The sequence below is a fragment of the Euprymna scolopes genome, chromosome 43 (assembly GCF_053919585.1).
Source record: "Euprymna scolopes isolate OS-2025 chromosome 43, ASM5391958v1, whole genome shotgun sequence".
NCBI classification, from domain to species: domain Eukaryota; kingdom Metazoa; phylum Mollusca; class Cephalopoda; order Sepiida; family Sepiolidae; genus Euprymna; species Euprymna scolopes.
The window spans coordinates 51,131,892-51,159,019 of NC_136524.1; the positions used below are offsets into that span (position 1 = coordinate 51,131,892).

Consider the following 27,128-nt stretch of genomic DNA (forward strand, 5'->3'; position numbering starts at 1 on the left):
AAGAGATTATTTTATCAAATATTTTATAAAGAAAAATCCCATCCTCAATTTTTATATCTAAATCCAGCAATGTAGCCTGTTGTCCTCTATGTTCACAATTCAATTCTAACTCCTTTGGATATATAAGATGTTTATTTTTTTTCGAATTCATCATTATCGTTTATACATATAAGATTATCTATAAATCTCCTACACCCATGGAAATTATACGTTTTAGATATATCATTTTTTATTTGTGATGACATATATATGTACCCGAGTCTATGTAAATACAGATTTGTCCAAAATGGGGCAGGATCCAATCCCATTTGGATATCTATCGTTTGGAGTAATATTTTATTTCCTATCTGAAAATAACATTCTTTAATAAGATGAGAAAACGATGTAAGAACAAAATGTTAACAATACCCTCATCCATTGCTACGAACGATTTTCTAAATAATAATGTTACTATTTAGAAAACCATTTTTAACAAAGGGAGGGCGTTGGGCTTCGTTAACTATTATGTTCCTTCCTTCTATGAATGTTTAAATTTTATTTTAATTATATAAATTTGGTGGGGTTTAATTGATTTTCTTTACTGTAAAAAAACAAGACAAAAATAAAAACGAGATTCAAATAATAATAACAACTAGTGGGACCTGTGGAAATTCCACGGGGGACTCATTCATATGTAATATATTGATGTTGGTATTCTTGTCGTAAATAGAGATGCTCTGATATTATTGTAGCTCTTGTTAAACTGCAAAAGTATTTATCTAAGCTAGCCAGGTTGTAAAGTACGCTTAAATATGATATTTTAATTCTTGCAGATTTCGTATATATTATTATAGAGTTAATGTTCTATCAATTTTTATATATTATAAAGTTGCGATTTCAAAAATAAAAAAAATATATCCATATGACTTGGGTGCATTTGCTTGAGTTCCTTCAGCTATAATCGAAACCGAAACCAAAACTTATGAAGCATTCTTGATAAAACTATTTATAGAAATAAATGGATCACTGGAGTTCCATCAGCTATAATCGAAATCAAAACTAAAACTTATGAAGAATTCTTGGTAAAATCAGTTATAAAAAAATAGATGACTTAATGTCATCAGCTATAATTTAAACCCAAACCAAAATTTATGAAGAATTTTTGGTAAAATTATTTATTATAAGAAATGGGAATCCCTAACAATTAAACAACAACCACTAGGATGTAATCGTGACACACAAAATAAATAACACACGTATTAATATATAGGATTGTTAAAAGTCATAAAAACCACGCTCCTTTCCTACTACAAACCCTAAGTATGCATGGCAATACACAAAATATAACAATTACATGTGATTTTATGATTTTGCTGATCGGCCTTGAATTAGTGGTGAAAATTACTTAACTGCTTAAAAAGTTATGATGTACCGAAATGGGATCACTTTACATTATATTTATCTGCACAAATGAACCCCCATTCTAAATTCAGTGTGCTCACACATAATCGCCTAAAAGTAGAATATTATATGTTTTGGGTATTTTAAATGTAAATGAAAATGTTTTTAAGTTAACAAACTTCTCAATGTTTGTTCTTTCAAAGTTTTGATAAACTTATGAGATTTTCATCTATATTTTCACTTGTGCCAAAACCAAACAAAATATAAGGAAACATGTAGTATTTCAAAGGATGTGGTGATCGGACAAAATCAGCAGCAAAAAGAAAAAAAATCCAAGTATGTTCAATCATTGATATTAAAGTGTGAAGTCTCTAATAGACACCAAATGGCCATTTACTAAATAGGTGCAAAAAGCTTTTAAAAATCTGTGATATTGAATAGGCAAGTGACCTCTAGAATATTTACTTTGCTTAAAATAGAAACTAATAAAACAAATTAAATTAGGTTTGGAGAGTTTATATCTGGAAATGGGGTTTCAAATATGCTTGGAATAACAATTGCCACAGCCGCGAAGATTTCCTTGTGTCTAAAGAGGTGCCATGAATCTTTAATTATTTCAGAAGAAGCCGATAACAGACACTGAAATGTACAGCTGGCGCCAACGAAATTTAATCCCCCCCCCCGCCCAGAGCATTTAAAACTATTTTAATATGAACTCCCTCGAATGAGGGCATAGACATTTTAGCAAATAGATACAAAACGATTACAAAGGCAAGTTATCTCTTAATAAATGACCAATAAATAAAATAAATTAAACTCTGCTAATCAATGTTAAATCTGTAAAGGAGATTTGTAATCCATTTATAATCCCATTCTTCTCAGTCTTATGTTGTAAAGGAAAAACTTCTGATAAAAAATTAAAAAAAAAAACAATGTTCTTGTTTCATTTTTTATTGTAAAATTTTAAAGAATCGGTTTGGAATCGAAAATTAGACTATAATTTTCACCGATTCCGATACCGATTCCGATACCCCAAAAAGTTAAGATTTTTCCAATTTCCGATTCCGATCAACCGTCCCAACACGAATATATATATATATATATATATATATATATATATATATATATATATATATATATATATATATATATATATATATATATATATATATATATATATATATATATATATATACTAGCAAAGGTACCCATCGTTGACTGGGTAAAAAAACAGCCTACAGAGAATGAACTCTGATTTATTAAAGTATGATAGGTTATGAAAAGGAAGGGTTGTAAAGAGATAGCTTCGAATTTGGGGGTATCAAAACCAAAGCAAAATATGATGAAAGTGAAAATGAAATAGATAAACCCCATAATTTATTATACCATACCTGTTCACACTGAAACACTTATCACAATATTCTGTGGATCTATATTAAAAAACCTTGTTAAAATTTGTGACATATTTCCATTATATGCAGGTCAGGCGCGAAGGAACACGCCATAATTTTATTATACCATATTTCTTCAAACTGAAACATAATTATCAAAGTATACTTACGCAGATAGATATGAAAAGTCTTTATCAAAGTTTGTGCCTATTTCCATTCTATGGAGGCCAGGCGCGAACTCTGACCCCACACTTTTATTATACCATCCCTATTTAAGTTAAAACATACTTATCAAAGTATTATTATGTACATCTATATCAAAAACACTTGTAAACGTTTTTTTTAATGTTTTATGTCCATACTTTGTGAACCAGACGCGAACGCAGACCCCACAATTTTAATGAACCACCGTTCTGCAGGATCAAATTTATCCATTCCTGTGTCTTGATACATCTTCTATCATTATATGTAATCAGTTTTTTAAAATAGTCAACCATATAGGAGCCTATTCGTGACTACACACACACACACACACACACACACACACACACACACACACACACACACACACACACACACACACACACACACATTCAGCTTTATATTATAGATATATATATTCAAATTATTGAAAAAAAATTTTTTTTAAGAGTGCTAAATACGTAGGTAGAACCCATGTAAGTAAATTATATAAACAACAGAAAATGACCCACGGCAGATCAATTAACTTTTCAACATTAATCGTCTCGTAAGAGTTCAATAGTGGCTAATATAAATACAGATTGGCTAGTATATAAAAAAAGGACAATAGCAAAGATTACAATCGGAGATAAAATGCCCTTTATTGTCTAAACAGGCCATTCTCACTCCCTTACTAATATATTTGTTGGACGCAGACGCGATCTCCTTTCTCTTTGAACGTATGTCGCTTTGCAGCTTTCGTGAATAATTCAAACTCGTCTAAGATTTATGCGCATATATCCAAATATAACGAATTAAAACTCACTTTACATGTTCAAGGCTTATGAACATATACATATATTATATGAACATATACATATACACACATTATATAATCATATACATGTACACACATTATATATGCATATACATATACATATACACACATTATACTAATATCCAACCTCACGTATGCCCGCATTTAAATTAAAATCTTTTTATATCAAAATTACACTTGCTAATACTCTATAATTTTTTAAAAATATGTTAGTCAATATTGAAGCCTTAACGTGATGGAAACGTAGATCGATTAATGCTGGTCCTTTTTTTTATGTTTATATAATTTTCCTCATATATATATATATATATATATATATATATATATATATATATATATATATATATATATATATATATATAAAGCTGAACGTCTGTGTGTGTGTCTGGTCACGAATAGGCTCCTATATGGTTGACTATTATAGAAAACTGATCACATATAATGATAGAAGATGTATCAAGACACAGGAATGGGTATGTTTGATCTGGCATGATGATGATTCATTAAAATTGTGGGGTTTGCATACGCGCCTGGTCCACAAAGTATGGAAATAAAAAATTTAAAAATTAAAAAAAAAAACAAAAACATTTACAAGTGTTTTTGACATAGATGTACATAATAATACTTTGATAAGTATTTTTTTTGTTTTTGAACCCAGTCAACGACGGGTACTTTTGCTAGTATATATATATATATATATCGTGTCAGGAGGCGATGAAAAAAATCCAATAAAGTGCTCGATCGTGGATGTGAGAGCTGAAGAAACAATAGTTATTACGGCACTATATATACATATTTCAAGATCGTACCGGCGGTTTCATTGCACTGAATCAACAATAAGAGGTTGGAAAGAGTCAGCGCAAATTCATAAGCCACATTGAAAAACTGAAACAAAGCAAAGTAAACAAATAGAGAAGTTGGAGAAAGAAGTCTGTTTGCAAAACTTTACAACATGGCAAGGAAGAAGAAAAGGAAAAAAAAAAGAAACAAAACAACAAGCTGAAGATGGAGTATACTTCTGAAATATATTTGTGATAAATTTCAAACAAGTAAAATATTTGTTTATTTTGCTAATATGACGTTGTGATTTGGCTTTCAAGCGCACTTGATGCGTATTTTATTTTATTCAAATTAAAACAGCGTTTCTGTATGAACTCTCATCCTTGACGAGAAAATTAAATCTTTATATTGCTTGTCAGAAAGATAAATTTATTGTAACTTTTTAATTTACAGAATTTAATTTCAAATATTTTCTTATATTTATATACCGTATATACTTGCGTATAAGTCGAATTTCTGGGAGACGATTTTAAGGGGTTTTTTTGGGGGGGGTATACTAATACTTAGGATATGTTTTTGGAAATGTTGTTAAAGAGCGACTCGGCGCTTGATCATAACAGAAAACGCCATTTTGTTTGTGCACTCTGTATATACATGTGTAATCCTAGTAATTAACCACACTCCCTCCAAACCCAATTGAAGTGTGTTTGCCATGAGCTGTTTTTCAGTGGGAGACTTAATAATAATTGGAATAGCTCTCACAATGTTTACTCTCTAGACGTGGCTATAGGCCTAAGTTCGATATAAAGTATTCGGTGATGATTTGACGTTTTTTTAGTAGGTTAGGAAATTAACTGTTTACGATATGTCGTTCTCACCCAAATTCAGGAAGTTTTAACAATTTAATGGCAACTATTGAATTAAACCATTTAATGGCACTTAACTCATGCGTTCACATTATTACGGTATATTACGGCTCGTTCGTTGTATGCGTTTACGTTATTATGGTATGTGACATAAATTATGTCTAAAACAGTAACTGCTCCTCGAATCTACACCATGTTATTGATCAGAATGTCTGATTAGCAACATTTGTGTTCGTTGCATGTAAGTGTGCAGCAGGTTGGTTCTATATATGAAAATCAGATAGACCACACTTGCGTAAATGCATGTATTATTACTCGCGGATGCCGAGAAACCAATTATAATATGTCTTACAAAAAAAACCAAAAAAAAAAAAAAAAAAAAAAAAACACGAAAAAGGAAATTATCTGTGCAAGAAAGAACCAAGAGACGAACCATTTAAATTGTTTAGAATCTACAGTCGATTTATACAGAATACCTAAAATGGCACAATTTTTGGTCTTAAAATGCACATCGACTTATACACAAGATCGACTTATACACAAGCACATATGTACACGTGTGTATGTGTGTTTGTGTGTATGTGTGTATGTGTGTGTGTGTGTGCTTAGATTTATTACATCCCTTTCCTTTTTTCAAACTATTCTATCGATCTTTTTCGCGTTAAAATAATAACAAATGCTCCATATGAATAATAGACGTTTTTGATTCGTCGTTTTCGGTTGTTAACACAAAAAAGATCATTAGAAAAAATAAAACTATAAATAAACGCAATAATTACATTATTTTTAAAAATATTTGCTTAAATTAAAAAAATAAATGTATCATTTCCTAATATATTTCTTTGTTTCTAGTCGAAACTGACTGATGTATCTACCATAATCACCTTTTACATGCGTACCTTCTGACCTGTTCGTTTCTGTACAATATTTATGTTGCAGACTAAATTTATCTATAGTTTTAAATGAAAATAGAATCTTTCGTTCGTTTCATACCTGTAAGAAATCGCCAGGCAAAAATGCTCTACTCACCTATTGAGCACTGTTGAAGTAAATACTAGAAAATCGCCGCATAAAATATTATATCTTTCGTATAAACTATAGACAATTTCTTTCTGCATTATGTTGCCCTGATTTGTTCCAATTTCCTAATATATTTCCTTTTTCCTAGTAAGATCTTGCAGATGTATAATCGTTTTTTACCTGAATACTTTTTGATTCACCTGGAGCCATCATCATCGGGGATTATCAGTAAAGGTCATCGTGCTAAGATATTTATAAGTGATAGTTTTCTTCTTTTTTTCTTCGTCCCAGAAATCAAGTGTTATCATATTAATAGGTTACAGAAATGGACAGGTCAGAAAGTACTCGGGTAAAAAGCGATTATGGCAGATGCATCAATCAGTTTTAATGAGAAACAAAGTAATATATAAGAAAAAAGTACGTGAACAGAATTTGCCTATAGTATTTAATGAAATAAGATTAATGGAAGAAATACTGGCCAAGCATATATCTAAGTTATGTTTGGTGAACTTTGATGTTCCTGTTGACAGTTGGGAGTCCGTAGCATCTGATCGCAACCAGTGGAGGGCACAGGGGTGGTGCGAAACACTTTGAACGACCAAGATAGACTGGGCAAAGCTCAAGAGAGCATGTAGGAAACGCCAATCATAGAGTTCATTGTATCTGTGATGTGTGTGACCAGGTTTTTTTGTCCGAGTTAGGTGTCGTTAATCACATGACAACCTACGATGATACAAGTTCTCTTGCTGTTGGTTTCATCCACGCTAATGACCATCATGTGTGTTATGCCTTTTTGAGGGTGTGCAAGTAGCTGGTGGGACTGAAAATCATCTTTGGGCACAGTGACTGGCACTCGTCTGACAAGATGTCGCAATCATCATCATCACCATCACCATCACCATCACCATCACCACCACCATCATCATCATCATCATCATCATCATCATCATCATCATCATCATCATCATCTATATATATATACATATATATATAGAATTATATATATATATAATTATGGAAATATATGGCAATTAAGCTACATAGAATTTTCTGCACGTTTCATTCCTGTGTGGAATCGTCAGGCAATAATATTATACTCACGTATTGAGCACTATTGAAGTAAATACTAGAAAATCGTAACATAGAATATTATATCGTCCCATAACATTTTATGTAAACACATGAAATTTAAATTATAAAAATAAGTTTTGTATTTCGACACATACTTAGTTCTAAAGACCTCATAGGAAGCTTAGATCTACACAGGATGGGGAATGTGTCTAGAACAGGAGTCTTTGATAGTATATTTGTAGGACAGTTGAGGTAGCAGCCAAGACAATAGCGGCAACCATAGAGGAGGACCTCCCGACTGTAGTGGAATGCGGACATAAATGGATGGTAACGTTCAATGCTGCCAAGACAAAGCCCCTTTCCTTTAATAATTACAAGAAACCTTACCAACCACCAATAGTTATGGCTAAAGATATATTACCTGAAAGTACTTCGTTCAAACTCCTCGGCTTAACATTCACAGGGGACATAAGTTGGAACAGATAGATCGAAAGCATTGCCAAGGCTGCTGCAAAGAAGGTAGGCTTTCTCTATCATGCTAGAAAGTTATGCCTGAAAGTACCCTATACCCCAACAAAGCAACCATTCCCCCATGTATGGAGTATTATTGTCACATTTGGGCTGGTGCCTCTCACTCCTGAACAGGGTTCAAAAGATAGTCGCCGACTTGATAGGTCCTGAACTGCCATCTGAGCTTCAATCTCTTTCCCATCGACGAAAAGTTGCCTTTCTCTACCTGTTTTATAAGTATTTTAATGGTGGATACTCCGACGAACTACAAGCCTTTGTACCCTCTCAACGTAAATACCCTCGACAAATTCGACAAGCAGCAAAGTCCCACCCCTTCACAGTAGAGATCCCTAGATGTAAGAAAACCTTTTACTCTAATAGTTTCTTCCCCAGAACCGCTAGACCTTGGAACTCTCTTCCGGTTTCCTGCTTCCCCAACTGTACTGACATGCAAAAGTTCAAACGTAATGTGAACAGGCATCTTGCTACTCAACCCCCTACATAGTATCCCTGCAACTTATGTCCCTGATAGTAGCCCCTTACATCAAAGTGGCAATGTGTCTTGTTTGGGGTGAAAATGTAATAAATAAAAAAGAGGGGCTAGTACTTGGAATTATGTCTTACAAAGGACTGTTGGGAGTTAAGCAGGAAGGCACCTGTTCACGTTACATTTAAACTTCTGCAGATTAGTACAGTCAGAATAGCAGGAAAAAGGGATAGAATTCCAGTCAAGCAGTCTTATGGAAGAAACTATTAGAGCAAAAGGCTTTCCGGTGTCTAGGGGACTCAGGAGTATGGGAGTGGAATGTTGATGCTTGTTGGGTTGATCAGGAGTATATTTGTCCAATGGTTATTAGTGTTGGGAGTTCAGAGCGCATTCTATTAAAGTACTTGTAAAACAGACGCTGGGATGCAATACGGCGGCGATGGAACAAAGATTAGATCTTAGCCAACAGTGTGGGTCCTATTACATTTAAACCTCTTTTTTTTGTACCCAGTGTAAGACTGGTAGCAGATGTGTCAACGATACTCCTTGTATGGACGAATTATGGTTTTATAAAGATATAGGATATTCTCTGGTGTGAGTAATTTTCTAGCATGGTAGCGGAAGCCCACTTTCTTTATTTGTTCCATTTAATGTTGCATGTGCATGTTAAGCCGAGGAGTTTGAAAAATAGCCTCTCAGGTAAAGTTTTTTTTTATCATGACAATCGATCGTTGAGAAGCTTTTTTTGTGGTTGTTAAAGAAAAAAAAAGCGTAGCCTTCGTTGCATTTAAACTTTACCATCCATTTACGGACCCATTCGTTTTCTAGGGTTTCTTCATTGTCTTACATATGTGTGCATTTGTTTTTCCCTCATGCCAGAGCATAATGTCATCAGAAAATGTAACCATTTCGGACACAATTAATAATCTATTATCTTACATAAATGTAGATATTTCACATTTTTTACGTAATAAATACAATACATTTTTTTAATGTAATGAATACATTACAAAATGTTTAACATAATAAATACAATGCAAATTTTGTTACGTAATAAATGCAATAAAAATTTTTAAAACATAATAAATGCAATACAAAATTTTTAACATAATAAATACAATCCTAAAATTTTAACATAATAAATACAATAAAAAAATTTTAACATAATAAATGCAATCCAGAATTTTTACGTAAAAATAAAATGCAAATTTTTTTACGTAATAAATGCAATACAGATTTCTTTACGTAATAAATACAGTACATTTGTTAATGTAATGAATACATTACAAAATGTTTAACATAATAAATACAATGCAAATTTTGTTACGTAATAAACACAATAAAATTTTTTAAACCATAATAAATGCAATACAAAATTTTTAACATAATAAACACAATCCAGAATTATTATGTAAAAAATACAAGGCAAATTTTTTACGTAAGAAATGCAATAACAAAACTTTTAACGTATTAAATACATTATAAAATTTTTAACGTATTAAATACATTATAAAATTTTTAACGTATTAAATACAATAATGAAATTTTAACGTATTAAATACATTATAAAATTTTAAACGTATTAAATACAATAACGAATTTTTAACGTATTAAATACATTATAAACTTTTTAACGTATTAAATACAATAACGAATTTTTAACGCATTAAATAAATTATAAAATTTTTAACATAATAAATACAATAACGAATTTTTAAAGTAATAAATATAATACAAAACTATTAACGATCTAAATATAATACAACATTTTTAACATAATAAATTCAATAACGAATTTTGTACGTAATAAATGCAGTACAAAACTTTTAACGTAATAAATACAATACAAAACCTTTAACGTAATAAATACAATACAAAACTTTAACATAATAAATACAATTTTTAACGTAATAAATACAATACAAAACTTTAACGTAAAAAATACAATACAAAACTTAAACGTAATAAATAAAATTTTTAACGTAATAAATACAATACAAAACTTAAACGTAATGAATAAAATTTTAACGTAATAAATACAATACAAAACTTAAACGTAATAAATAAAATTTTTAACGTAATAAATAAAATATAGAATTATTACATAAAACCACAACACAGAATTAGTTTGTAAATAACACAATACGAAATTGTTGCGTAATAAATAAATACAAAAATTTTTACGAATTAAATATAATACAAATTTCTTACGTTATAAACACAAAACGAAACTGTAAACGTATTAAATACAATGCAAAATTTTTAACTTACCTAAATGCAATACTGAATTGTTTACATAATAATTACAATACAGATTTTTAACGTAATAAATACAATAACAATTTTTAGAATAACAAATACAATACAAATACTTTAACATAACAAATACATTGAAAATTTTTAACGTAATAAATACAATAACAATTTTTAGAATAACAAATACAATACAAATATTTTAACATAACAAATACATTGAAAATTTTTAACGTAATAAATACAATACAAAATGTTTAGCATAGTAAATACAATGCAAATTTTTAACATAAAAAATACGATACAAATTTTTAGCATAACAATTGCAATACAAAATGTTTAACATAATAAATACAATATATACATACTTAGTATTTCGTTATCTTTTCCGTATCAGATCTGTTTATCCAGCATCATTGTAAACACTAACTTCTACTAAGGTTGCTTCTTTCTCCTTGTCTCATATCACTATGCCAAGTTTAATAGCTGTGTTTTCTCGTTACTCAGCTGTAGGAACTGCATAGTTTATGTTGTCTAAAATGTGAAAGCAAATAAAAATGCATAGTTTATGTTGTCTAAAATGTAAAAGCAAATAAAAATGCCGTAAAGAAGAATCTACTCACAAGCGACATTGCATCTGTTTCGACTGCCAGATGACTGAAAAAGATAAAACAAATGAGTTCGTAGGCGTATTCTTTATATACATGTGACATTAATTTGCATAGGAGGGGAATAGCGGCTATAAGAAGGACGAATTGGTCAGGGCAGAGAGTCGAGTTTTTGCAGCAGAGAGAAAGAGAGAGAGAGAGAGAGAGAGAGAGAGAGAGGTATAGAGAAAGAGAGAGAGAGACAGACATATAGACAGAGAGCATAGACATTGAAAGTTTGTGTTGTGAATTGAGTTAAAATGAGTTGGTACGAATTGCAGAGTAAGTGAGAAAAAGTTGTGACAAGCTTAACAAGATGATAAGTGTAAATTATATATATATATATATATATATATATATATATATATATATATGTATATATATATATATATATATATTCAAGCACGTCTGATTGAACACTACATTCTTTTTTCCGATTTTTCTGGATATCTTTTCCATTCGTCGAGCGGCCATTTTTTATTTCAGCTGGCTTGTTGTATAAATGGCGCCAAAAAGTTGTTTTTCAGCAATATTCTACTCAAGCGCTTTCTATCGGTGCATCCGATTATCATCAGCAGCGATTGTTGTTGTTGTTGTTGTTGTTGTTGTTGTTGTTGTTGTTTCGGGCGCCATTTTATACAACATGCCAACTGAAATAAAAAAGACCGCTCGGCGAATGAAAAAGATGTCCAGAAAAAGTCGGAAAAAAAGAATAACTATCGTGTTTAATCAGGCGTGCTGCCAAAGTATATATATATATATATATATATATATATATATATATATATATATATATATATATATATATATATACTAGCAGTTTCGCCCGGCTTTGCTCGGGCCCTATGTACTGTTCATAAGGTTATGTGCGTATGTATATATTAAAATGTGTGAATATGTAAAGTAATGCCTTTCTGTATAATAGTCTTCCTTAAATACCATAGAGAAAAGACAGACAGACATTTTCACTTTTATAGATATTTAAATAGATAGATAGATAGATTGGATGCAATATACAGTAATGATTTAAAAAGTATTAAAAAAAAAAAGACTCATGCGCCACCACCGAGAATCGAAACCAAAACGTTCAGCTCACGATTTATTTTACCTCTGCTGTCAATGACTGGTTTATGAAAACATGTTTATTGCGAGGCTAAAAATTAAAACATGAACCAATAGCTACTACGTTATGCATTTGTCATGCTGGCGTTCGACCTTCACCTGGCAAATTTCATTTTTTTTTTAAATTTTCATACTTTTGCACCGATTTTTCTGGGCTAAACCCCAAATATAAAATTTTGCATGGATTCAAATACCTTATATATGAAGTTTCATGTCTGTAGACCAAAAGCTCTAGGCAGGCAAATTTTTTTAAACAAAGAATATATGTATACATAAATATATATTGAAACAATTTTGTGTTTACTATAAACTTTTTACGCAAATATTATGCAAGTATAAATCATGTAGAATATCTGCATGAATATAATTACACATAATAGTTAACTAAAGATGATCATCCCATTAGAAAACCAAAAAAACTAATAGGGAATTAATTAAAATGAATGTTTAAAAGAATATGCAAATTAGCTAGATCTTTTGCTAGTGAATGCAATTCCACAACCCATAGATAAGAAAATTGTATTTTCTTTTTAAATAAATAGAAAAGAGGGGTTTAAATATGAATATCAATACACACAAAAGAAAAACAAATTTATAGGAGTATATATATATATATATATATATATATATATATATATATATATATATATATAACTTTCCGAGGAAAATATCCATGTTTTTTTTTCTATACAAAAAATTGGGAACGCGATTATTTCTGAGCATAAGTTTAGGTACGAGAGTATTCATAATATAGATAGATTTTACTTAAATTAATTTTTTTTTTCTATTTTGTTTCCTATTTCTTTTTCTTTTTTTAAGCAATTCATTTATTTTGTTTTAAGTACAAACGAATCGGTAATACTTGATCAGGCATTAGCCATAGTTGAAAAGCTCAAATTAATAAACAGTCCCCAGCCGCATGTATATCTCGATCATGGGGTGATGATATAAAGCGCATAGAATTCCCAGATGGTTGCCCATCTGGTACTTGCCACACCCTATGTTGGTTAACTTCGATTATATAATGAGAACAGGTGTGTCAACACGATCATGCCGCATTAACTGTGTATTTGAAGTTAAATCAATTGATGTTTTTAATATAATATAATGAATGAGTAAACATTATCGATGGCAGACGGAATTATTCTTATAGTCCAAAACAATTTGTTTTTATTTTGCTTTAACTACACATTATATATATATATATATATATATATATATATATATATATATATATATATATATATATATATATATATATATATATATATATATATTATTTACTATAATTAAATACCTACAGACACTAGTGTTTCATCCTTTTGGGAATCATCAGTGCAGAGTGTCATGATTAACATCAGTCGATGGATTCGAAACCGGCAACAGAAGCCATGTCTGGCTTCATTGGCAAGGATCTAATCCATTCGGCCACCGTTAACCGGGAGAAATGCTGTTGAAATTTAAACATTTATTTTTGAATGTTTTTAACATCTGTCAGAGTGATCTTATCGTTATATATATATATCGGCGCATATGAGCTAAATTGAGTGAGTTTATTTCAACTGAAAGTGCTCAATGATAAGAAACGAGTATATATATATATATATATATATATATATATATATATATATATATATATATCTGGGTTCGAATATCCCAACCAGTAGGAATTGATCACTTTCTGGACTGATGATTGCGAAAGCTTGAAGCACTAGTGTCTGTAGATATAAAAATAATTATTATCACCATAGAAAATATTTTGATTGCAGAAATTCCTCTCTGGACTAAAGTACCCTGTGTTTTCAAAACATATGTCATATATTTCCCCCACTCTATATCTGTGCCTAAATCAAAACGCGGATTTCATGAGCAAAGCTTCTTTCTTAGAACTGCACGCCTGTGGAACTCTGTTCCGTCTGCCTGCTTCCCTCCGGACTACAACTTGGATGTCTTCAAGTCTAATGTTAACAAATTCCTAATGAACCGCCCCCCTAATTAAACACTTCATAAAATCTCCTCACTAACGTGATGTACTTACAATAACCCTTATCCCTGAGTGGCTTCCGGGCCTTGATAAGTGGTGATCACTGTGTAAAAAAAAAAAAAAAAAATATATAAATTTATTATGTCAGACTATTAGTCACTAACTTATGTAACTTTGGATGACATTTTAGACACATTTATTCGTTATAATAAAATCCTACATTTAATCCTAGAAGCAACACCATAACAATCGCAGCATCTTTAGAGGAAGTTGTTCCTATTTCCCCCCTAAATATTAAGTACTCTATGGCTAAATATTAAAACTAGAAAGAAACTATACACATTCTACAAATATTGTGCTTGCACAATTTCTAACTGGATTATAAATTCGTAGACATAACATAATCTTTCCATTTCCCGATTCCAAAATAATAAATTCGCCCTTCTCCAATTCTGCCCATTCTCATTGGCTGAGAGCTGAGAATCGATTATTCCGGAATCTGCCTCTTAATAGATAAACGGACGCTTCAAAACTTTAAAAATATAGCGGCATTCTCTACAAGAGGCAATCGTTTTAAAAATAAACCAAATACAAACATAATAACCGCTCATAAATAGAAAATTAAATACTAATAACCTAACATTTACCTATGCACACATTAACAACACATCTTTGTTTAGTTTTCCATTTCGGAGTCTGGATAGGTTTTCGACTATAAGAGAGATAGAGTGAGAAAGAGAGAGAGAGAGAGAGAGCGGACGAGAGAGAGAAAGAGAGTTGGGAAATATACATATATATAATATATATATATATATATATATATATATTATATATATATATATATAGAGAGAGAGAGAGAGAGAGAGAGGGACAGAGACAGACAGACAAACAGACAGAGACAGAGACAGAGATAGACACAGATAGGGGAAATAAAAACTGGTGAAATGTTTTTTTCTTTGTCATAAAAAAGATGCGAAAGGGAGCGAGATAGAAAGAGGGCGAGAGAGAGAGAGAGAGAGGGAGAGAGAAAGAGAGACAGAGACAGAGAGACAGAGACAGAGTCAGAGACAGAGGTGGAGCAAGAGAGAGAAAGCAAGAGAGAGAGAGAGAATTGGGAAGAATATATACAGAGAAAAAGAGAAGGGGGAGAAAGAAATGGGAAAGAGAGGAAGAGAGAGCGAGCGAATGAACGAGCGAATGAGCGAGCGAGAGAGAGAGAGAGAGAGAGAAAGAAAAAATAAATAAAGAAAGAGAGAGAGGGGGAAACTGGTGTGGATATTGTTTGCAGTGTAATGTTCTTTTTATGCCAAAGAAAAAACAACAAACATTTCACGGCATCCACATTATCTACAACAGTTTTTATTTCCTCTCTCTCTCTCTCTCACTCCCTCTCTCTCTCACACTCTTTTTCTCCCTCCTTCTCTGTATATATTCTTCCTAACTTTGCTCTCTCTTTCTCTCTCTCTGTGTCTTTCTCGCTTTTTATATTTCTTTTTATATCGAAGAAAGAAAAAAATCATTTCACGGCGAACTATATCTAGTTTTTATCCCCCTATCTCCCTCCCTCTATCTATCTATCTATCTATCTATCTATCTATCTATCTATCTATCTATCTATCTATCTATCTCTCGCTCTGTATATATTCTCCCCCTTTCTATCTCTATCTAACTCGCTTTTTACATTTCTTTTTATGCCGAAGAAAAAACAACAAACATTTCACAGCGTCAACATTGCCTACAACAGTTGATTTTTCCTCTCTCTCTCTCTCTCTCTCTCTCCCTCTCTCTCTCCCTCCCTATTTCGCCCTCGCTTTTTACATTTCTTCTTATGCAAAAAAAAACAAACAAACAAAACAAAAACAAAACAACAAAATAACATTTTACGGCGTCAACACTATCTACAACATTTTTATTTCCTCTCTTTCTTTCTCCTCTCTCTCTCTCCCTTCTCTTTCTCGCTTGCTCCTCTCTTACTCCGATTATTATTTCTCTTGCGTGTTTCTGTGTCCATGTGTTCGTTTTACCATGTGGCTCGCTACGATAAATTGCTAACACACACACACACACACACACACACACACACACACACACACACACACACACACACACACACACACACACACACACACACACACACACACACAATCCTTTACCTACTTTTCATTCCGCCTTTACTTACGTATTTCCAGATTGTTGTAAAACAACAACTATATGAGATAAGGAGAACGGTTCACAAATAAATAAATACATAAAATATTTTCTTTATTCATTAACGGATATTTTTCTATAATTAAAAAAAAAGCAGTTCGCTACACTTTCTTCTTTAAAAGATGAATTTTATTTTTTTGGGGTGGGTTCCATTTACACAAAATGAGCCACAGTAATGCCTGGTCAGGTACGGCTAGTTGTTTATGATTATTAGCTGCTATAAGAATATTTAAATGTTGAGCACTCTCTGGGAAATGAAAACTAAAAAGCGATTAACTAGCGTTTATGCAATGCTCACGATTGACGTTCATTCAAACGCTCTCGACTTTTTACTGTTGTGTCCGCATTTGGCATTTATAGGTGTTAAATTTCCCTGAATTGTTTGTGGCAATTGTTAGTGGTCCGGAGATAACGTCTTATCAAATGGAGTCAAAAGGTAACAAATGTTTCGAAAATGCATGAAACACTAATGTTTGTCGGGATAAAAAGCATTGGCGGTAAAAACTATTTAATATTTAATATAATAAAATGAATAGATTAATGAATGGGTAAACATAATAACGTTGGAAAAATGTTTTAAGAGTTCAAAACAATTTATTTTGGTTTCGTTAATATATAATGAGAAAAGTAAAAAAAAAAAAATGCAACGAGGAAAAGTCGGGAACGAGAGTATTTTAAAGCGCATTTCGTTCATGAGAAAATCTCATAAGATAAGTTTTGGAACGAGAGTATTTTCTCATGAGTTTTTCTCATGACGGAAATAAGTTGGTTTTCTTTATAACGATTATATAAAAAGATCTGCGTTCGCGCTTGACATACGTATAGAAGGAAATAGGTTTTACTTTTATGTTATTCATAGCAATTCTATTGGGGGAGGGTGCGATCATGCTGTACATCCATATAAACGAAATCACTGCAAAGAAGGTGGGCTCCATCTACCGTGCTAGAAAACTGCTCACACTTGAGAGTATCCTATATCTCTACAAGACCACAATTCGCCCCCCACCCCCTGCATGGAGTATTGTTGTCACATCTGGGCTCGTGCATATGCCACTAGTTTCTCGCTCAAACAGGGTCCAAAAAAGAGTCTTCAATCTAATAGGTCCCGCACTATCAACCTAGCCCCAACCTCTGTCCCATCGCCGAAATGTTGCGTCTCTGTGCCAGTTTTACAAGTATTTTAATGGAATGTGCCCCGATGAACTCCAAGCACTTGTACCCCTTCGAGATAGTAACCTGACAAGCAACAAAATCCCGCCCATACACTGTAGAGATCCCTACATGACGGAAGGCGTTCTACTCTTAGTTTTTTTGCCCAAACTTTTTGCTAAACTTGGAATTCCATCCTGAGTCCGTGCTTTCCTGTCTGTACTGACATATAGAAGTTCAAGTGAACATGTAACGAAGTTGTTAAGGAAAAAAAAAAAAAAAAAAAAACAGAGGAAAGGAAGAAACTCGAGTTTCTTTTTTAACAAAAGCTTTTATATCGGCTTTTTTTTTCAAACAACGCATGTTTTCTAAATGTTTAATAAACAGTTTTTTTTTCTCCTTCTCCGGCCGCGTGTGACTTTTCGTATCTGCTGCGACGTCACGCACGTCTCTTGAAAACGGGCTTCTCTCGTCGCGTCTTGAACACCACTTCGTTGGACACCGCTTCTCCGAACACGTGTATCCTTTTATTTTTTTTATACATCCTTGCTGTGATGTAACTTTATGCAGCCGGCTTGGTCATTTGCAAATCTTTATGTGGTTGCTATTGCTGCCGTTGCTGCTACCAGCATCTCTGTTAAAAATAGACATCTCGCTGCTCAACTCCTTAAATAGTATCCACAAATGAATTATTGTACGATGTTTATTGTTATCTTTTTTTTGTTTTTGTTTTTACACGTCAATAAAAAATGTTTTAAAAATTAGGAGTTAAGTAGGACGTCCCCCAGTATGAAAGGGTGAATGCGGTATTATGGTGAAAGAAGATACTAGCTAGGAGAAACTTTTAATTTTGTTTAGTTCTGGAGTGACAAGGATGACCAACGCCCCCCCCCACAATCCCCCCTTTTGATTTGGCCATGTGCCTAAGTTTTTTGTTCATTGTTGATTTTCAATGTATTTTTAAAGAATTTAATATCTCAAAGTGTAGTATCTGTCGGGACAGATACTGCAAGCAAGAACTATATGTGGGGCTGCCCCCACATATAAGACCTTGGTCAATGTAGGGGCAAAATTTTTATCAATTGTAACTATCCAGCTCCCCTACTCCCCAGGGAGTTGGTCCCCATTTCCCCTTCATTCCTCACATTAAAAATCGGCCTTGTGCCTAGTTTGCTCGGTGGGGGAGCAAATAAATACTAACCCCACATATAAGACCTTGGTCAATGCAGGGACAACTCTTCATTCCAATTGTCACTATCCAACTCCCCTATTCCCCGGGGAGCTGGTCCCCATTTCCCCTTCACTCCTCACTTTAAAAATCGGCCTTGTGCCTAATTTGCTCGGTGGGGGAGCAAATAAATACCCTTTTCCTGGCCTTTTAGCCAAGATCAAAGTGTAGTATCTGTTCTTACTACATGCTGTACTTATTGTGATATAAAGTGGGGGATCACTTTTCTGTATTAATTTAATGTAAAATGATCACCCACTTTACAACCAGTAAGTCTCAAAGCCATTCAAGTCATTCTTCAGATCATTAAAGTTGTTTTTGAAGGATTCCAGTTATTTTTAAGCATTCAAGTCATTCTTAAGGTCATTCAATTCATCCTTAAGTTCATTAAAGTCATTCTAATTCATTTACTTTTTATTTATTTAAGTCATTTCGGCCCATTTTTCGGTCATTTTAGTTTATCTTTAAGAATTTCATGTCAATCCTACATTCACGCATTCATTCATTACACGAGAGCACGCGACTAATGGCTATTGGCATTGTTTAGTGTTTCCTTTTCAAATTAAACATGTTTTTAACTGTTTTTCAAAGTGTTTTTTTAACATGTTTTATTAACTATTTGCTCTTTTTATATATATATATATAATAAAGTAATTTATAATATCATAAATATCTTCCTCTTCAAAATAATGTATATGAAATCAAGTGATTTTATATCACAAACTGTTTCAGGCATTTCCTGATTATGAGAAGAAAGTGATTTTTGATGAATATGAAATATAGTGATTCTTACATCGTAACAACTGTCTTTTAGATAACAAAAAAAAAAACAAAAAACTAGTAAGTCTACCAAGCCTTGCCCTAGGCAAAAGTGTAACGTATTTCTATTAAAACCTCTGTTTATTATTTTACCCTGTTTTAATTTGTATTTAGTAGTTAAAGTCATGACCGCCATCTTTTAAGATGATAAAAGGTATCTCTTAATTGGTATAGCACTTTATTTTTATTGATAGTTTTGTAAAAGTCATCAATCCGATGTCTATTCATAGGATTTCTTTTAAAATGCCTTTTTTTTTTTACTATTTAAAAATTCTGGTGTCGTCATCATAATCGCCATCATATTCGGTTTAACGCGACATGTGTTGGGCGGCTTTTAGAAATTGCCTTCTAAAGTAACCCATCTCTGGCCAGGTCTTTATTTATCCCTGTTTCTCTTAAATGCATCCTTACCACTTCTTCATATATTTTTTTTTACTTAGGAATCACCATTTATCAAGGCCCGAAGGCCACTCAAGGATAATGGTTAATGAATGTAAGGTGGTAGTGTAGTAATCGTTAATGGTGTGGATTGGGCAGAAACTTGATTATTTATGGGGATGGTTCAACAAGAATTTGTTTACATTGTATTTGAAGGCAACCATGTTGTATTCAACTGGGAAGCAGGCTAGCGGAACGGTGTTCCACAGGCGAGCAGTTCATGGAACTGCGTTCAGATTTAAGCACGATTAGAGAATCGGGGAAAATTTTTCCTTGACTTTCCCGTGTGAGCTGACCATGAGAACTCAACTGTTCTGCACTTAACCCTAGCACTCTTATCCATTCTTTCGATGTGGTCAAACCAACGAAGTCTTTTGTATCGCATACATCTACCAATACTGCTCGGATTTAATATTCCTTTGAAATCATCAGATCCAAGGCTCACATTACACACCTTTCGTGTCATTCTGATATTGTTTTTTTTTTTTTTTTTCCAATACAAGATACAGCATATTTTAGCGTATAAGACGATTCTTGAAGTTTAAAAAAATATCTTTAAAAACCAATATTTCATAAGATACCTGTTGTTACAATCTTTAGCCTAGGCTAAATAAACATGGTTTCGTGATTTAGCAGTCGTCTTATACAACCGATATATGATAAATTTATTAAAATTTGCTCCAATTTTTCATCTCGTCTTATCTGACGATCGCCTTATACGCCGAAATATACGGCATATCCTTAACCCTAACGTTTAACTTAATCCATTGATGATTAATCTGAAATATGTTCATTTTTTTTTTTGCAGGACTTTATCGAAGTTGACTGGAATAATACGAAAGAAGACTACACTTGCTATGAAGGCACTCTTCCGTACCATGACAAGGTAAAGTTGTATTTATTTTCTAGAAACGGAGAAATAATAATTATCATAAAAATAAAATATTTAACAATTTTCAGATCCAAAAATATAAAAATGTTTGTAGCGTATCCAAACTAAAGTGCCACTTAACCTAAGGGGGTGAACAAATTTGCCCCAAAGGAAGAAGTTTCATGGGGGTGTATAAAATTCACAAGCAGATCCCAGTCATTTGTATATCCCCTGTTAGGAGAAATGAAAGCTTTTGTAGTTCTTGCAGGGAGATGTTGATGTCCTCCTACATACAGCCCCTGGTATTTCCACCTGGTACTGACATGGATATTGTATCTCGTAACTGTTGAATATCCTACATTCCTTCTTTCCTACATGGACTTACTACTACAACAACAACAACAACAACAAAAAAAAAAAATAAAATAAAAAAAAAATAAAACTATATATAGTGATAAAATCAAATCTATCGATCATGATGTTCGGATCTTTCTTTTGAGCCCCACAGTTATTAAATTTGTTTGGTGTCACATTTTTTTTACACGGTTTTGTTGGTACATGCAGCAACACCAGACCAAGCCTTCTTTTATTTATGATCCTGTAACAAGAATAACGTTACTCTATTCCACATGTAGAAATAATAGCGCACTATCACACACAATGCAGGCGTTAGACGTTAAGAATAAACAATGCTGCTTAATATTTTTTAGATGAGGATTGATAATTTGTACTATTTAAATTCTTCGGACTACTCTTCTCATTTTGAATGTAATTTGCATAACATTTCGCAAGGACCCTTGAGATAAGGAATAAATTAAACCTCTGTCCCATCAACGAAATGCTGCCTCTCTCTGCCTGTTCTACAAGTGTTCTAATGGTGGGTGCTTCGACAGGCTACAAGCCCTTGTATCCCCTCGACGTGAATACCCCCAACACACTCGACAAGCATCAAAATCCCACCCCTACACAGTAGAGATACCTAGATGTAAGAAAGCCTTCTACTCTGATAGTTTCTTTCCCAGAACTGCTAGACTCTGGAACTTCCTTCCTGGTTCCTGTTTTCCCAACTGTACTGACATGCAGAAGTTCAAGTGCAATGTGAACATACATCTTACTGCTCAACTCCCTTCATAGTATCCCTGCAACTTATGCCCTTGATAGTAGCCCCTTACATAAAAGTTGCATTGTGCGTTGTATGGGGTGAAAATGGAATAAAAAAAAAATTAAAATACAAAATAAATAAATGAATAAAATAAAAATAAAAATAATAAAAATTTACTAGATGAAATTCAGTTCTAAAGGGCAAGTTGAATGTTTAATCTTCGATGTAGGGGGGGATACTAAAAATACAATTAAAAATGACTTAAATCTTGTATCCAGTCACGGCTGATAGAACAAGAGCATGCTACCACTGTGGATAAAATAAAGGGTTTCATTTAAAATTGTGTGCAGATTCCCAAGTCTGACAGAAATATTCCAGAGTTCAACAAGATACTCTTTAAAAACGTTGTGAAAATGACACTCAAGATGAGAACAGTAGTCTGAAGAATCCAAATAATACAAATTATCAATCATTATCTCAAAAGATACACCTGAAGAAGGTCGGAGGTTACATCGACCAAAACGTTGTGAAAATAACACTCAAGATGAGAACAGTAGTCTGAAGAATCCAAATAATACGAATAATTAATCATTATCTCAAAAGATACACCTGAAGAAGGTCGGAGGTTACATCGACCAAAACGTTGTGAAAATAACACTCAAGATAAGAACAGTAGTCTGAAGAATCCAAATAATACGAATTATCAATCATTATCTCAAAAGATACACCTGAAGAAGGTCGGAGGTTACATCAACCAAAACGTTATGAAAATAGCACTCAAGATGAGAACAGTAGTCTGAAGAATCAAAATAATACGAATTATCAATCATTATCTCAAAAGATACACCTGAAGAAGGTCGGAGGTTACATCAACCAAAACGTTGTGAAAATAACACTCAATATGAGAACAGTAGTCTGAAGAATCCAAATAATACAAATTATCAATCATTATCTCAAAAGATACACCTGAAGAAGGTCGGAGGTTACATCGACTGAAACGTTGTGAAAATAACACTCAAGATGAGAACAGTAGTCTGAAGAATCCAAATAATACGAATTAATAATCATTATCTCAAAAGATACACCTGAAGAAGGTCGGAGGTTACATCGACCAAAACGTTGTGAAAATAACACTCAAGATGAGAACAGTAGTCTGAAGAATCCAAATAATACGAATTATCAATCATTATCTCAAAAGATACACCTGAAGAAGGTCGGAGGTTACATCAACCAAAACGTTGTGAAAATAACACTCAATATGAGAACAGTAGTCTGAAGAATCCAAATAATAAAATTATCAATCATTATCTCAAATGATACACCTGAAGAAGGTCGGAGGTTACATCAACCGAAACGTTGTGAAAATAACACTCAAGATGAGAACAGTAGTCTGAAGAATCCAAATAATATTAATTAACAATCATTATCTCAAAAGATACACCTGAAGAAGGTCGGAGGTTACATCGACCAAAACGTTGTGAAAATAACACTCAAGATGAGAACAGTAGTCTGAAGAATCCAAATAATACGAATTATCAATCATTATCTCAAAAGATACACCTGAAGAAGGTCGGAGGTTACATCGACTGAAACGTTGTGAAAATAACACTCAAGATGAGAACAGTAGTCTGAAGAATCCAAATAATACGAATTATCAATCATTATCTCAAAAGATACACCTGAAGAAGGTCGGAGGTTACATCGACCAAAACGTTGTGAAAATAACACTCAAGATGAGAACAGTAGTCTGAAGAATCCAAATAATATGAATTAACAATCATTATCTCAAAAGATACACCTGAAGAAGGTCGGAGGTTACATCGACCAAAACGTTGTGAAAATAACACTCAAGATGAGAACAGTAGTCTGAAGAATCCAAATAATACGAATTAATAATCATTATCTCAAAAGATACACCTGGAGAAGGTCGGAGGTTACATCAACCAAAACGTTGTGAAAATAACACTCAAGATGAGAACAGTAGTCTGAAGAATCCAAATAATACGAATTATCAATCATTATCTCAAAAGATACACCTGGAGAAGGTCGGAGGTTACATCAACCAAAACGTTGTGAAAATAACACTCAAGATGAGAACAATAGTCTGAAGAATCCAAATAATACGAATTATCAATCATTATCTCAAAAGATACACCTGGAGAAGGTCGGAGGTTACATCAACCAAAACGTTGTGAAAATAACACTCAAGATGAGAACAGTAGTCTGAAGAATCCAAATAATACGAATTATCAATCATTATCTCAAAAGATACACCTGGAGAAGGTCGGAGGTTACATCAACCAAAACGTTGTGAAAATAACAGTCAGGAGTAGAACAGTAGTCTGAAGAATCCAAATAAATCAGATAGAAAAAATGTTGATCAGATTTTTTTTCTGAATATGAGTACATCCGAGTTCTTCCTTCTTACAAGAATATGATTGGCGAGTGGAGCCGCCCAAAGAGACGTTAAATCATACGCTGCAAAACTCATCACCACGAATACAAGGCGACTTACCAGAGTAATACTCGAATATAGTAGCAAAGACAACTCTGCTACTTCAAACGAATATATCCCTTTTGTGGCACATTTAAATTTCAATGCGTACATGAGTGTTGTTGATCTTTGTCGATCAAGTGTAGAATAAATATTTTGTTTAAAATTGTTACTGAGGTAATTCATGCTTGTAGGATTTTCTTGTTCAGTGTTCATGTTTATGAACAGAAATAGTATCTTACCTCGATAAGTTTGAATTCGCATATGTAAAGGACAGTTTGATCAAGTCATGTCGCGCATGTTTTCTAGGCGACGCGTGTCAAAATTAAGTAACCTCGATGACTGTGTGTGTCAAGTGTCAGATCAATAGGGAAACATTTTTTGCGAGCTGCATGCGTGTTCTTGATTTGTGTCTGTGTTTTCGCGACACATGCGAAACACTTATATAGCAGCCGTAATAGTTTGCTATAAACATGATTTATATTTGATGTTAACTCTTAGAATCTTCACTGTTTCGGGGGCCTATCTCTCAACGGTTGTTTTAGAGTTGGCAGCGATAGTCGAAATTTTCTTTATCAATAACAATTGATTTTCTACTGTTATTACAAGGAAGGTAAATCTTACTACAAAGTCTGAAACAGAGGAGCGAAGTAAAACTTACAAAAAAACAAAACAAAAAAAAGCAAAAATAAAAAACAGATGCGTATGTGAACTCTTAGACATATTACATGAAGGACCAATAGGGGTGCAAAGTTTTACAAAAAAAGAATGCGAGATAAGTTTTTACAAATATATATATATATATATATATATATATATATATATATATATATATATATATCATATATATCATATATATATATCATATATATATATATCATATATATCATATATATATATACATATATATATATATATATATATATAGTAATGTGATTGACAATTTAAAATTCAAATTAGAATTAAAAATTAAAAATCTTTCATAAGAAGGAACAACAACAAAGGCAATAATTTGTACGATCGTTTCGGAAACAATGTTTTTATTGGGATAGACATTAAGCCACGGACAATAATTTTAACATGTAGTATTTTTTAAACATGTCTCCTCCGCATCATCATATTTAAAAAAAACTATATGTCAAAATTATTGTCCGTGGCTTAATGTCTATCACAATAAAAACATTGTTTCCGAAAAGATCGTACAAATTATTGCCTTTGTTGTTGTTCCTTCTTATGAAACAAATTTTTAATTTTTAATTCTAATTTGAATTTTAAATTGTCAATCACATTACTATATATTAAAGAAGCTCTAGGATATTTGCCTATCGAGCATATCTGAATTACAACGAGCACTGTTCTTTTCTTGTATTTTAATTAAACTAGTAATTTTACTATCACATTAAAATACACTTCTCTTTAGACTACTGTTCTAATCCCCTTTAAATTATATATATATATATATATATATATATATATATATATGTTAATATATTTTTATGTTCCTTCGAACCGTCAGTTGAGTTTGAATAAAATAAATACTTATTATATATGTTTGAAACCAAAAACAACGCATTATTACAAAATAAACATTTATTTTGTTTGAAAATTATGGTGAAATTCATAAATATATTTCGAGGCAAAGCTTCATCATCAGTATGTCTTTCTTTCTTTTTTTTGCCATAGTGTTGTTGGGGCAGAGGATCAGAAAGTAAAAGTACGTTTGTTGTTTTTTAAATCTCGTAAGCCGTGGTGAAGGCAACCTTTCTAGGAGAAGCAAATCTCTGATTTAAAAAAAACCAAGCGGGAGACCAGTACCCGCATCAAGCTGGTCTGCAGTTTAATTTGTTGCTGGCTATCTTGCTCTTGCTTGTTGCTGGATCTCAACATTTTGAACCGAGAGATAGATTTAGCTGTCGTACTAAGCTAAGACTCTGTAACATCATCTTTGTATAGATACTCCCTCAGGCATTTGGGCTCATGGATTTTAAATGTCTGAGGGTGTGGCACTCGTCTGACAAGACGTTGCAATCATCATCATCATATATATATATATATATGTACATACATATATGTGTGATAGTTTATGTATATTCATGTTTATTTAATTAATTTATTTGTTTATTTTCTATTGTTTTTGTTAGTTTTAAAATTATTTTGTATCGCTATCCTAGAGTAAATTTTATCCTGTGAACACAGTTGTTCGCTATTTCTCTTTTACAGTTTTATAGATGTTGGGGTTCTTTAAAGTACAGGATAGCGAATTTTTCATGAAAGCATAATCTACATTGGT

The 27,128-nt window shown here is 32.5% G+C and overlaps 1 protein-coding gene across 5 annotated transcripts in view; it reads left to right on the plus strand.

The window, feature by feature from the left end:
• LOC145268346 (uncharacterized) overlaps nucleotides 1-27,128 on the plus strand; it is a 306,384-nt gene that overhangs the window by 190,155 nt on the left and 89,101 nt on the right. For all 5 annotated transcript variants that reach the window (XM_080123859.1, XM_080123860.1, XM_080123858.1 and 2 more), the window contains one exon: nucleotides 21,180-21,257. In XM_080123859.1, coding sequence (XP_079979985.1) covers nucleotides 21,180-21,257 — 78 coding nt within the window. The remainder of the gene's footprint in view (nucleotides 1-21,179; nucleotides 21,258-27,128) is intronic.